The 15,011-nt window shown below is 43.9% G+C and overlaps 1 protein-coding gene across 5 annotated transcripts in view; it reads left to right on the top strand.

Moving 5' to 3' along the window:
- The window catches only part of DGKD (diacylglycerol kinase delta), a 169,345-nt gene extending 155,350 nt beyond the window's left edge, over nt 1-13,995 (top strand). For 2 of the 5 annotated variants that reach the window (XM_073625749.1, XM_073625748.1), the window contains exons 28-30: nt 7,818-7,932; nt 9,605-9,735; nt 12,733-13,995. In XM_073625749.1, the coding sequence (XP_073481850.1) occupies nt 7,818-7,932; nt 9,605-9,735; nt 12,733-12,819 (333 nt within the window). In that variant the 3' untranslated portion in view covers nt 12,820-13,995. The other 3 variants (XM_073625750.1, XM_073625752.1, XM_073625751.1) reach the window with 3 other exon arrangements.
- Nucleotides 13,996-15,011: the final 1,016 nt, after the last annotated feature.

Below are 15,011 nucleotides of genomic sequence, written 5' to 3'. Positions count from 1 at the left end.
GGCTTATATTGCAGCCCTCCCCGAAAATCACAGTAAGTCTTATTTTTCTTTCGTTCAACGGACACAGCGCCTCCTTTATCTTGACCATTAGGTTATATCGCCTCTGCAGAGTAGGACTAGGCAGAACAATAAACACCTGGCTATGCCCATGGGCTGTCCTCAGTCAGTATATAACCCCCACCCTACTCTAGGTATTCAGTTTTTTCTGTCTAGTCAGGAGTAAGGACCTAGCTCCTTGCTGGGATCTTTTGGTCCTAGCAAATTTTACTTTTTGTCTCTTTTTTTCCATGCATTTTCTCCTGGGAGATCTGCAATCAACTGCCGGGCTGGGCGACAGGCTGGATAATCTAGATCCAGTGGTCTCCCCAGTCCAGCCAGCAAGCGTGGTCAGACCGCAGCTACGCGCTAGGTCAGACACGACATAGCCTCAATGGACAGAGGCTGACCCGTGAGTGAAATGTCTCACAGGGTCACATACAAACGGGCTCTGGTCCGAGTCGTAGTGGTCCCTTGGCCGACAGCCCCCCACTTCGGTGGCGAGGAGTTCTGTTCCCACCCAAAAGTCCCCTGGTTAAACTGGGCTTCCCCCTCCCCCCACAGATTGGTGGGAGTCTCAGGGCAGGCAGCAGAGACCCCTGGGGATCTCCGCTGCCATTTCCCTTCTGGGTGGTGTGTGTCCTGCCCTGGTGGTATGGGGGGTTCCCGTGCAGAGGGTGCAGCGGAGACCCCTAGGTGCATGCCCTGCTGTGTGTGCAGTGTGAGGTAGTGTGCGGTTTGGGGGACCCAGTGCAGAGGGCACAGCGGTGTCCCCTTAAATGTTCACCCTGCCTGGTGGTACAGTACCTTTTTGGAAGGGGGTCCCCTTGCAGAGGGTTCAGCAATGTGGAAGGCACAGAGAGGATCCTGGCAGTATGCTTTTGCATGTCAAACGGCCGGTGGCCATTTTTGGGTGGTCTGATGACATCACGGCGGCCATTTTCTCTTGGTCTGGCTGGTCTCCGACTGGAGGCCATGTTTGTGTAGCCGATGAGGTCACGGCGGCCATTTTCCGCTGGTCTCCAGGTGGCGGCAATGTTTTGCAGCTGATGATGTCATGGCAGCCATTTTTCATTAGTCTTGTGAGACACTAGTGACGGCCAGAACCTCGTGGAGATGCCAGAGCTCCTCCTCTTCATCCCCTATGCTTCTCTTCCTGTCCTGGGATATATGAAATGGACGCCGACATTGGTGTTGCTGGGTCCGAATTGCGGCGCTCCTCCGTTTTTGGTAGGGTGAGTCTTTGGGGGTCTTTGTGTATCTCCCTCTCTGCTGATAGGTACCCTGGCCATTGGGGTGTCCTTTAGTGGTGCCAAAGTTCCTTTGTACTACAGGGTCTTCTTCCTTATGGAGCCTCAGGGTCATATCTCACCCACTGATCCCCTCTTGGAGGTGGCAGGTCCCTCGGAACCCCAGCTTCCCATGGTTGCGCTGATGGCGGTCCTTGAGTCATTAGTATCCCAGGTGGAAGCAGCATGTGGGCAAAGACCCGGGAGGAAGCGTCCCCCGCCTTTCCCTGCTCAGTCTGTCTCATCTGATTCTGAGCCTGATGCCGCCGGGGACGTGGCCCATCCAGGGGATTCAATATCTCGCCCCCTGACCCGTCCATAGTGAGGATGAGTCCTCTGTGGTCTCAGCAGCAAGTGAAAAAGCACTGGTGGACGCACTTGTTACTGCGGTGCGGGAGACTCTAAAGATGGGGGGATGCGGCTGACAGGGCCACAGACGTAGCTGTGTCCTTTGGTACACATAAGTCACCCTGCACACCAAGGGTATTTCCTTACCTGCCTTATTTTGTTAGGTTTACCTATAATGAATGGGAACAACCAAAATCAACTTTTATGGTCCCCAAACATTTCTCAATACGCTACCCCTTTGAAGAATCACTTTTAAAAAAGTGGACTACCCCACCAGTGGCGGACCCTCCTGTTTCCAGGTTGAATAAAGCAACCAGGATCCCAGTAGAGGAATCCCTGGATGACATCATTAAGGGTGACACAGGGGGAAAGAGTACCTTCCTGTCTCAATCTAGGAAAGGCAAGGAGCCTTGTCGCAGACGAGGGCATTCCTTCTCAGCCCATAAGAAATTCTTCCAGGCTCCTGGGACAGCAGATAAAGGAAACGGATCTCTTAAGTCTTCCCTGGGAAGTTCCAAGCAATCTTGGTCTGGTAAGCCTAGAGCAGGCTTCTCCGGATCCACTGACAAGACTTCTTCAGCATGAAGGTCTGCCCTCACCCATTGCTGGGGTGGGGGGACATCATCACTGGTTTCCAGATTCATGGACCTCCTTTGTGATCGTTCAGGGGGTCCATGAATTAAATCTTTTGGGGGTACCAAAGAAGAGGGGACAGAATTTGTCCACTTCAGGGGGCCCTGTGTCTCCTTGTGTGAGTATAATTCCTGTAAAAGTTCGGGTGACATCCGGACTACCCAAGGTCCCCTCTAGCCCTGTCAAGGAAATTGGGCTACCTTGGTCTGACTCTGGAGTGAATGCTGACCAGGTTAGTAGTTTTTCTTCTCAAACGTCAGCCCCTTCAGCAGGTTCAGTTCAACGGGAAGTAACTGAGGCTTGTGGCAATCTTGCGAGTTCCTCTGGTAGACGCTGCAGTCGTCCTAGCGTCACTGCGGGGCCAACGCCTTCCTCTTCTGCGATGCCTGCGAAGGACCGTGGGCAAAAGTCTTCCGGTGGCTGTAAACATCCCTTGGAAGCTACCTCTAAAAGAGGACCAGTTGTACTGAGGGCTGAGCTTCCATCCTGCTTTACAGTAACTGGTTTTAATGGTCTAGCCATTAAAAGCCAGGTACTGAGAGATAGAGGTCTGTCGGAATCAGTGATCCCTACTATGGTGAAGGCGAGGAAGTCGACTTCTAGTAAGATATACCATTGTACATGGAAAGCGTACACTTCTTGGTGTGAATCGATTGGCGATCATCCTCAATCCTTTTCTGTGGCTCGGATCTTAGCTTTTCTTCAACAGGGCGTTGAGCAGAAGTTGGCTTTGAACACCATCAAGGGCCAGATGTCTGCCTTAGCAGTCTTCTTTCAGCAACCCCTAGCCACTCACTCTTTAGTTCATACCTTCATTCAAGGAGTCCGGCATGTGGTTCCACCTGTACTCTCTTTTGCCGCCATGGGATTTAAACTTGGTGCTATCGGTTCTCCAGAAACCTCCATTCGAGAATATTCAGGAGATTCCCTTACCTACGTTGTCCCAGAAGGTGGCATTCCTGGTGGCTATTACCTTGGCTCGCAGGGTTTCGGAGTTAGCGGCATTATCGTGTCGTATCCCCTATTTAGTATTCCGTAGGGATAAAGTGGTTCTTCGTCCCTGTCCGTCATTTTTGCCCCAGGTTATCTCTGACTTCCATTTGAATGAGGACATTGTGTTCCCGTCCTTGTATCCCAAGGCGGCTCATCGCAGGGAATTTGCTTTGCATACCTTGGATGTAGTTCATGCGATTCGGGTGTATCTGGAATCCACTGAGCCCTTCTGGAGGTCAGACTCACTTTTTTGGTTACACAAGGACCAAGGAACGGGCTGGGCGCTTCTTTGGCTACCATCTCCAGATGGATCAGACAGACTGTGACTCAGGCCTATTCTAGTAAGGGTCGTGTTCCTCTTCTCCCTGTCACAGCGCATTTTACTCGGGCGCATAGTACTTCTTGGGCCTTCCGTCACCAAGCTTCAATATCACAGGTTTGCAAGGCGGCCACTTGGTCATCAGTGAATACCTTCACTAAATTCTATAAAGTAGATATTTTGGCATCTGCGGATGCCTCTTTTGGCTGCAAGGTTTTTCAGGCTGCTGTTTAAGAGGGGGGTTCTCTCATAAGGGGTGTTTTTTATTTCAGATGGGGCTCCTGTGACCCGGTTAAGGCTCTTGTGTCATGGTTAGGGATCTTGTGGTTAGCCTTGGGTTATTTTGCCCACCCCTCATTTTTCTTTGGCACTGCTTTTGGACGTCCCAGTGGTCAAGATTAAGGAAGTGCTGTGTCGGTCGATGAACGAAAGAGAAAATGGGATTTTGAGTTCATCGACAGACACAGCGCCCACCCCTCTATGGAGTTTTTGATACTTCTATTACTGCTTGCTACTAAACTGAATTCCTAGAACAGGGAGGGGGTTATATATGAGGACAGCCTATGGGCGTATCCAGGTGTTTTTTGTTCTGCCTAGTTGTCCTACTCCTGCAGAGGCGATATAACCCAATGGTCAAGATTAAGGAGGCGCTGTGTTCGTCGATGAACTCAGAGGAATGGATTTTACGGTGAGTACAAAAATCCCATTTTTCAGGGTAGGTCTTATTTTTGGGGAAACACAGTAAGTGTGTATCCCAAGCTGATCACCCCCCAAAACCGTACACACACACAACGTTCCAGTAGTAGTAGATGGCATGCCTCCCTGCCATCCTACCATACGCATTGCAGTTCAACGGGACCATGTGGTTTCTGTATATTTTCATCCCATCGCTGTGCTGATCAAGAAGCTAGTCTCCCTCCCTAGAACCTTTTGCTTCCTGTGTGATTTCAACTTGGTTTCGATGTTTGATATGAGTTTTAATGCAGGAAGCAGAGAGAAAGAGAGATGTAGTTAAAAACGATCCTCTGTTTTGAGGTATGTGCTTATTTTGCAGTGGATTGAGTTAATCACAGTTGCTGTGCTTACTGTAAAATATTGTCCTCTCACTGAATGCTTTCCCCTGTTGCTAGACATGGCCCATTTAGATAAACAAATCATCCAAAACCTTAGAAAGAAACATGCCCATAGTAATGTATCGGATTAAAGGTTCTAAAATTAAAACATCCTCTCATCCTTCTAAATTTAGTATTCAGGAGCTGGCCTGGTAAAGGAATTCAGTTTTTAACCACTTGACCATAGGAAGGTATTACCCCCTTCATGACCAGGACATTTTTTGCTATTCAGCATTGTGCTACTTTTACTGGCAATTGCTCGGTCATGCAACACTGTACTCAAATAAGATTTATATAATTTTTGTCACACAAATATAGATTTCTTTTGGTGGTAGTTAAAGTGATTGTAAAGTCTAGTATTTGAAATTTTAAAAATAACAAACATGTTATACTTTTAACTTGGTTTTGGTTCCCCCCCCCCCCCCCCCCCCACTGAGTGCCCCCACAACAAGCAGCTTGCTCTGGGGGCACCCGAGCCACAGCTCCGTGTGTCCATTCAGAAACGGAGCCGCCACCCGCCCTGCCCCCTCTCTCTCCTCATTGGCTCACTGAGTTTGACAACAGCAGGAGCAAATAGCGCTTCACTGCTGTCTCAGCCAATCACGAGGGAGAGTCCCGTACAGCCGAGTCTTTCGTGCAATATCACTGGATCGAGATGGGTTCAGGTAAGTTTTAGGGGGGCTGAGGCACACAGAAGGTTTTTTTATCTTGATGCATAGAATGTATCAAGATAAAAGACCTTCTGCCTTTACAACCACTTTAATCATCAGTAGGTTTTTTATTTTTTGCTATATAAATAAAAAAGTAATGAAAAATTTGAAATAAAAAAGAAAACAAGTTTTTCTTAGTTTCTGTTATAAAAATTTGCAAACAAATAGTCTTTGTTCATAAATGTAGTCTGCTACATTTATTTGGTAAATATAACCCAAATCAGTGTATATTGTTTGATCTGTGTTACACATGGAGTCTACAAACTATGTTGTATATATACTGGTATTTGAAAATTGTCCAATCCTGATGTACTGACGGTCATTTCTTGAGGCCCTAAAATGCCAGGGCAGTACACATTTTGGAAAGTAGACAGACCAAGGTGTTTAGTAAGGCCCCATACACACTATTAGATTCTCTGCATATTTTTGTCTTCAGATTTACCAAAACCATATAATATAAGGTCAAACCTGTATTGTAAACCCTCATGTTTTTTCACCTTAAAGCGGAGTTCCACCCAAAAGTGGAACTTCCGCTCATCTGATTCCTCCTCCCCCTCCGGTGCCACAATTGGCAGGTTTCAGGGGGGAGGAGGGTGCAGATACCTGTATTAGACAGGTATCTGCACCCACTTCCGGGAATAGACTCCTGCAGGAGTCACGCCTCCTCCCGCACCCCCCCACTGTCTCCTGGGAAACACACAGGTCCCAGGAGATAGCGGGGACCACTTAGGATGCGCAGCGTGGCTTGCGCATGCGCAGTAGGGAACCGGGAAGTGAAGCCCCAACGCTTCACTTCCTTATTCCCTCACAGAGAATGGCGGCGGCAGCAGCCGAGAGCCGAGCTATTGCTCGGCTTCGGCTGCCGACATCGCTGGACTCCAGGACAGATAAGTGTCCGTTTATTAAAAGCCAGCAGCTGCAGTATTTGTAGCTGCTGGCTTTTAATCATTTTTTTTCAGGTGGACTCCCTCTTTAATGCATCCTATGCATTAAGGTGAAAAAACACCTGGCAGTCACTGGCCCCCCCGTTTTACTTACCTTAGCCCCTTCATATCCTCGGCAGGGACGCGCTGTCCCTCTCTCCACGGGGTCCCGGCTCTTGATTGGCTAGATTGATAGCAGTGCAGCCATTGGCTCCTGCTGCTGTCAATCAAATCCAATGACGAGGGGGGCGGGGCTGAGTCCGGCATTCGTGTCTGTGGACAGAAATGCTGGAGTCGGGAGCGTGCCCACAAGGTAACCCCCTTGGGAGATCACTTCTCCTAGGGGATTATCTGATAAGAGGAGGAGCTGCCGGGGGACCCCAGAAGAGGATGTTCAGGGCGACGCTGTGCAAAATGAGCTGCACAGTGGAGGTAAGTATGATATGTTTGTTATTTAAAAAAAATTAAAAAAACGATTCTTTATAATACCTTTAAGAGTTTCAATTTGTATGCAATCAGGCAGGCCCTTGCACTGCATGGTTTTGGTAAATCTGAAAACAAAAGTCTGCAGAAAATCTAATAGTGTGTATGGGGTCTAATAGGCATGGCGAGTTTTTTGAAGTTGTATTTTTTTTTGTCACAGTTTTTGGAAAATGAAGAAATAAAAAAAAATAGTTGTCACTTTTTTTTTTTTTTTTTTTTACACATACTGTCACCAGTGCAGTACAGCGCCATCATATGACTTTGTGTGACAGTGATCAGGGATTTTTGCTTTTATGCTGTTGTTATTGCTTTTAACAGTAATGTTCACTGTTGTAAGCAATAGTTTAGCTGTCATGAATAGCTTTCATACATGACAGCTTGCTTCCTATTGAGAACTGTGATTAGCTACAGCTAATCACAAGGTACAGGGTGCCAGGTACCATGTGATGGCTGTGGGCCAATCATAGCATCTCAACAGTAAGCAAGCAGTCGTGAATGGAAGCCGTTTATGACCGTTTTGTTTACATTGTGATCGCTAGGATTGGTCATAGTGATCACATGATACCCCTACCGAACTCCGTGATCATGGTCACAGTGGTAACGGGATTGCGTTTCTGCACCCCCCGGGGGGCACGCTAGGGCCCCTGTGCTCAGCAACATACCTGTATGCCGCTGATCCTGTAGGTGCTGTACACTCCCAGTAAAAGTACTGTGGGCAGGCGGCAAGTGGTTAAAGTTGTATGCGTGGCCTTATTATTTTTTACTTTTATCATGTGTTTGTAGCCTTATAGCTGCATTTATAGAGTTTTTACAGTTAGGAATGTATCCTTTGGCATCATTAGATATTACTTTCAGCATGTGACAACAAAAAATAGATTTATATTGGCTCCTAGCATGCTGTATCTGCTTAGCTTTTTATGTGGGTACCCAGTGATCCGTCTCTTTACAGAAGTGCTGTTGTTTGTGCACAGGGTGGCCTGGATTTCTCCAAGTTTAGACGTAGCAGTCGGTTTAAACTGGTCAACAAGTTCAAGAAGGAGAAGAATACCAAGAACAAAGAGACCCGGAGCAGCACCGGGCCGCCTGGTAAATGACGCCATTTAGCTATGCAGGTAGAGGAGGGTTTACAAGCAGGCATAGGCAGACAGATTGTGCCATATGCCTTAAATCAAGAGTCTGCACTTTGTGTGTCTACAGCATTCATGCTGTCTGTATTGAAGAAATACATGTGTACTTATTCAAGAGTTTTAAACTAGCATTGTACATAAAAGGCTGGTACATGACATTGCATACACATTGTACACGTGCACAGTCAAATTGAATTTAATATCATAAGGTGGACACAAAAAAGAAAAGCATAAATGATTACTAGCTAAGTAACTAAGGTAAAATGTAGCGTTGCATGCAAACAACAAGTTTTCAGTTGTCATTGGTACACATTTAACAGTAAACAATTAGGGGAGGTATGGGTTATCCTTAAATTGCCTTTAAACAGAAGATTGGTGCTCAATGAGATCATTTAGATCATTTAGAATTGAATCAGGAGCAAATTATATGTTTCTGGGCATTTCCCAAGCCGTCAGGCATCCCCTGATTGACCCTTTGATTCAGGGAGAATTGATTGGCTGGGTGGAAGATCGCTAATATTGTCGCATGTTAGAAGTCTGCTTCAGGAGTGTCTTTCTTTATGGGAATAAACATGTATACCCAGGCAATTCATAAAGTATCTAGATTTATTGAAATGTAATATGAGCTAAAAGACCAGTTAAAGAGGAGGTCCACTCTGTTAAGAAAAAGAAAATAAAAGTCAGCAGCTCCAAATCCTGCAGCTGCTGAATTTTAATTAAAAAATACACTTACCTGTCCAAGCATCCAGCACCATCCTAACCCAGTTAGTTGAAGTTCAATAGCCAGTGCGGCTCTTCTGCTTGACTCCGAGCATGCGTGGAACTTTGTGCGTCAGAATTGTGTACACACAATCGGAATTTACGACAACGAATTTTGTTGTCGGAAAATTTGAGATCCAGATCTCAAATTTTGTTTGTCGGAAATTCCAACGGAAATTCCGTTGGAAAATCCGACCATGTGTATGCGGCATTAGGGAGACATCTTTTCCAATATGGGCAGCTCTAGACCTCTTCTTCATAGATCCTTAGCAGTGTTGCTTTGTCTTGTAAATTTGGGATTTGAATCTCATCAAAGGAGAGGGGCTATAAATAGAATTGTAGAATTTCCTGCTGTCTGTGGAGAACATAGTGCAAGAAAAACATAACTGATCAAGAATTTTTACAAGTCTCGTAAGGACTGACAGGTAAGACTCCTATATTAGGGGCTCATAGGCAGTCAAGTACACATTCTAAGTCAAAATTTGACAGTCTTTTTAGTTGTGTTTACTAGTTTCCTGTCCTTGTTGTAGGAATCCAGACCTGCTGCCTATGTTGTTCCATCTGAATATAACTCCGTATTGTTATTTATCTGTTTGTCCTCCCTATAGAGTAGAACAGTTTACACATGACCTGGGGCCTTTAATTTTTGTTACCTGTAACTGAAAACTATGCAGATATTCATAGGGTGTTACTGTTCTGATACTTACAGAGAAAACCAACTTTATGCCTATAGTAATAAATTGGTATATGCTGTCTGTCCTTCCTCTTACCTAATTGGTGTCTCTGCTTTGGACTGCGGGTGATCTTTACCTTGGGAAGTGGTGCCTCTGTGCTTTGGGGTGTGGTTTCTTATGAGGGTCTCTCTCTGACAGCTCATCTTTGGGGGACGGAAGAGGTTTCTCTTTGGTTGGAGCGTCTTAGTCTGTCTGAGTACAAGGAGGTCTTTACTCGCCATGACATCCGAGGCTGTGAGCTTCTCCACCTAGAGCGCCGAGACCTCAAGGTACCTCTCACAGATGTCTCTGCTCCTACTTATCTTATACACTCTGTATTTTTGCTCACCGATCACCCTTTGTTTTGTATCCAATAATTTATTGTTATGTCTTGCTAGTGCACTTTCTCTTCTCTGACCAATCATTGCATGCCAAATCTGTCTAGAGTCCTCTATTACATGGCCAATATTACCAACATTTTCACATCTAGATAGATTTCTTTACTCTATAGCCAGTCGTAATGTGACCTACTGTTATACTCCAGGCAAATATAAAAATATCATTGTTTAACCCAGTTACGGATTAAGTAAAAAAAATGAATCCATTACTAGTTACACATGTTCTATTAACTAAACATTGATTGTTCAAATTTAGATTTAGCAACAGCAACTTGGTGAAAGGAAATACCCTGAACTACTAATATCACAACTCCTCCACCCATACCAATTATCTGCATATACTGGATCAAGTCATAGCATACCCTGTACTTCCAACGCCTCCTTTCCCAAATCTCTGTATATACTGTATTCCGCCACTTCCAACACTTCTTTCCCCAAATATTTGTACTGCATGCTGCCATAATATATTCTGTGCTTCCAACATCTCTTTCTCCAAATCTCTGCATATACTGCATCCTCCTTTGATACACCCCATACTACCAAACATGTGTTGCATGTGTTCAGCTTGGATTTCTCCTCAATTATTGGATTTGTTTCATACCAAACAATGCTTACCTTGCTTAATCAGAAACTGTAATGGCTTTTTGTCAGCTTTAGCTTGTTTGCTTATGCCGTGTGTTTGTGCAATGTTTACAGTTTTTTAAAACGGATTTAATGTTTTTATTATTTTTATTAAAAACATTTTTTTTTTACCAATAAACAATAAATAGAAGGTGCACCCAGGACATAACTTCTGCAGAGCATTCTGGATTTATTAAAGAGAGAGCCCAGCAATAGCTGCTTTCTGTATGACTGTCACTGCCTTATTAAATCTCTATGAACAGAGCAGGCAGGGTTTGGGGAGCAGTAGTGAGTCACTTATTTGACTCAGTCAGCTGTATACAAACTGCATTTTTTTTTCAGAAATGCAGCTAAGGCTAGCATAGTAGGCATGGGAAAGGAGCATGAACTGCACCTATTAATTACAAATAGTAAATATGAAACATTCATAGGCAATATATTGTATTTGACTAATTAAAATGGGAAATCCTTTTACACATTGTGTTTTTATATACAAAATATACACATAACCTTTAAATCTATATATTAGGTAAAGGTACCCTAAATACACATATTAGGTATGAAGGTAGTGTACATGAGAAGTGGTTCTTTTCATGTTGTCTCTCTTCAGAAAATTTGCAAACATTAAAGAGTAACGCCACTTTTGTTGTGAAAAAAACTTCCCTCCCGGGTGATCTGTGTACATTGCAAGGATTTTAACAAACATTGCTGCAGATTCCTACCTTTTTGTTATCCTGAGGATATAGCTGTTTGTTTGTCTGTGTCCATGTTCAGAGTGAATCTAAGGGGAGTGTCTATAATTATCAATCAGCTGCTGCACCTGCGGGCTCTAATGAGAAAAGCTGCTGGGTCTGCATTCTTTTTTAGATGTGATTTCCCTTTTGAGAGTATCTCACCAAAAATTACATTTTCGATGCAGACGATGCCAAAAATCTCATTTGTATCTTAGTGTAGACTTCTGGGAAAATCAGTGAGCCAATCACATAAGCAGGAAATGACATATCTGGGGGACGTACTTTACACCATCTGTGTACAGAACACCTCCAGGTAGCCATATTGCATTGCATTTTACAGAAAACTACAGAACTGCAGATTGGAAAGGTAATTTTTAATATTCAATTACAAAATGATTTGTGTTGCAGTTGTATATGCTATATTATTTTTTTTTTTTATTTGCTATTTTTCCCCATCAAAGTGGAGTTACCCTTTAATCTAAACACATAATTGTCTCCCCTATTCAGCCTAGGGTCATAAAGCCAACTTATATTACATTTTGTTTTAAAGATGTTTAAGGCAGGTCAAAATGCATCTGAATTGCTGTGACAGCTTGAGTCTTCTACCAGTCCATTTCAGCAGTGCACAATTTTTAATTCCTCGTAGTCTAGAGGGCCCCTTTCCTCCTAACATGGGTATCTGCTAGAGAGGGAAGACATATCCTGATAAAGCAAAGTGAATTAATATTTTTTGCCTCTTTTCTCTAGATTAACTCCCTCTCCACTCCACATGCATACTTACCCTGATCTGACAGCTGTGATTCTGCTGTTTTTTTGTTTTTGTTTTTTTTACATCTGAGGTGCAAGTCTTTTCGTCTTTTCTGCGCTGTCCTGACCTGTTCTTTAACAGCCCATAGATTTTTTTGGGGCTGTATTCCAAGGCTGGAGACTTTTCAAGCTAGTCCCATAGAAGTCTGTGGGCTGTAATGTGCAGGTGTGGCTAGGACAGTGAAGACTTGTGGCTCTGGATGTAAAAGAAAACAGCACAACTGCATCTGTAGAGTAGGAGGATGGGGTTAGGTTAGGCGAAAAGGGAAAATCTGCTTTGTTTTAAAGTGCACTAGGGAAGTGTATTTGGAATAAACAATGTTTGAAGTCCAGACAACCCTCACTCTCTCCATAGATACAATGGGGTTTTAAATGTAGATACCCAGGGACTGGCAGTGTGGTTTTTCCAAGATTATCAGGTGAAAATATTAATAAAAAAAACCCTCAAAGCGAAGTAGCCACCATACCTAAGGTTTTGGGTTTAGATGCTCTTTCATTTAAAAACATTTTAAAACATATCAAGCCACATTCTTGATTAGAACATGAAATATTTTGAATATTTGAAAAGTGTTAATGTTTAAGTATAGGTGATTACCTACAACAGTTAAAACAACTGGCTTGCCTATGTGTTGATTTTCATAACATGACTGTCTGCAGTATGGCCTCTTATCAAAGATTCTGATTACAAAGTATAGGCAATGGCTTTTTTTTTTTGTTTGATCTGCAGGAGTTGGGTGTGACAAAAGTGGGCCACATGAAGAGAATCCTCCACGGCATCCGGGAGCTGAGCCCCCCTCCTGTCAGTGCGGATTAGGATCTGTCTTCACATCATGTGTGGCCCAGTCTGGGTGACCAGTGGTGCTTCATTACAGCACATGCCATTTCTAGGTTTTACTGCAGCATAGTGCTTTATAAGATCAGCTAATCTCAGCAATGCATCATGGCAAGCAGTAATATAGAGGCCTTTGTTATAGCTGGCATCCTATCAAATGTGCCCTTAGACAGCAGGCAATCACAGTTATGCCCTGGGGATACTGTAGCTAACCACCGAAAGGTTGTATCCAGGGTATAAATGGTTCAAGGGCTTTAGTGAGCGTTTGCCTACATAAGACATGTGCTGAATGCTATAGAAGGCAGTTTTATTTTTATAAATACCACAAAAGCCAACGGTGACTGAAGTAATGTTTTTCTCATGTATATGCTACCTCGTGTGGCTTGGGACAGACACTGTGCTGCTGGTGGGACTTTAGCAGAGTTAAAAAACCATCAACTTTTCTCCAAGCAAATGCTCACACTCTGTCCTTTGCCTATACACTTTAAGATGTAGGTAAGTGATTTTGGCCTGTAACTGTATCCTCACCATTTTATTGAACTTGTAAGATGACTGTGGAGTTTTTGTAGCTTGTGTTAATATGAATGCTGTTTTCTCAGGCTCTGTGTGTAAATTGTATGGTGTGCAAATGGCATTCCGGATGTGGTGTACAAATAATGTTATCAGTGGTTGCTTTGGACTTTTGTAAATTCCAGCTGTGAGGTGAGAATATTGCAACAGCTGGTCTATGATCAAAAGATTGTTTACATTTCTATAGGTACATTTATATAGCAGGAAACAACCTCTGCTCTGCTGTTTGCTGTCCGTAGATGGCAGTGTCGGCTTTGTCCAGAAAAAATATAATGAAGGACTGTTTCCTGAAACTGTGTTTGGATTGTGGTTGGAGGAGTCTGCATCCTTTGCTCTTTTTCTTCAGCCACGGTTAACTTGTTAATCCCGGGCAGGTCCCTTCCTTTTGCTTACCTTTATCCATGAGGGACAGATGAAACAACTCTGAAATCCTCAGGTAAAAGGCTGACAATCCCTCCCCTGGTGTATTTATTGTCCCGTGCCTTACTGCAGTCCCCGTGCCTTTTTCAAAGTGATGTTAATGCCTGTAAATAGCAGTGTTGTAAAATATGGCTTCTATTCTAACAGTAAAATATGTCTTAATAATGATGGCTGCCTGGTGTATTGATTCCTTTTTATATTAAGCTAATAAAAAAACAAAAAAAGGGTGTATTTATAAGAAAAAAACTGCAAAGGTATTTGTGCTGTGTACATCAGTTTCGTGCAAAAAGGGGGCAAAAAGGAATGTTATTAGGCCATTTTTTCTCCAGGTGGAATTCTTCAAACAGAATAGAGGAATCGGGAAAATAGTATTATGGCCATTTGATGGAATTGAAAATCATACTAAATAAGTATCTTAATCTTTTAACACTCTGTCGGGTCTCCCTACCTTTGGAGTAAATGGCAGAGGGATATACCGGACATTGACAATGAGGACTGGTCTGACATCAAGAACCTGCCATTTAAGTAGTTGGCCTCTGCCAGGGACAAGCTGGTTCAATTAAAAATCCTCCATAGGGCATACTTTACCCCGTACAGGCTTTGAAAGTTGAACCCAGCCATAATCCCCTACGTGCTGTCACCTGTCAGATGGAGACTTCTTCCATGTCTTCTGGATCAGTTCTGGGTGGAGGAGGTGGATGTTATCAGCAAAGTGGTCTTATCCCACCTCGCTCTGGACCCAAAGCCGTGTCTGCTGGGACTAGTGGAACCCATGGTCCCAGCTGTTGCTGAGAGAATGCTCTTGGGCCTCTTTCTTTACTATGGCAGAAACTCAATTATGATGCATTGGAAGAAAGTGACCCCTCCATCCATCACTTTTCTCCTAGATCAAGATACATATAAAAACAGCTATAGAAAGAAAAATTCGGGGGGGGAGGGGGGGGGGTGTTGGTTCCGCTGGCTGAAAGATCCCTCCACGTTAGAGGATATGAGCCCCTGACACGCCCCTAAGAGCCCGCTATAGTTCCCCTTTGTTCTACCACTCCTACTTTTCATCATGAGGAAACAAATAAGAGTATGTCTTGACATGATGTGGACTACTATGTGATCCAATTGTTTTTTGTTATGGTCACTCACTCCCCTGCGTGGTAGCCCACTTGAAGTATGTATGTTATTTATGCATA

Source organism: Aquarana catesbeiana, linkage group LG04 (genome assembly GCF_042186555.1).
Source record: "Aquarana catesbeiana isolate 2022-GZ linkage group LG04, ASM4218655v1, whole genome shotgun sequence".
Taxonomy (NCBI): Eukaryota; Metazoa; Chordata; class Amphibia; order Anura; family Ranidae; genus Aquarana; species Aquarana catesbeiana.
The sequence above is the reverse complement of the archived record's forward strand: the minus strand, read 5'-3'. Positions and strand labels throughout refer to the sequence as shown.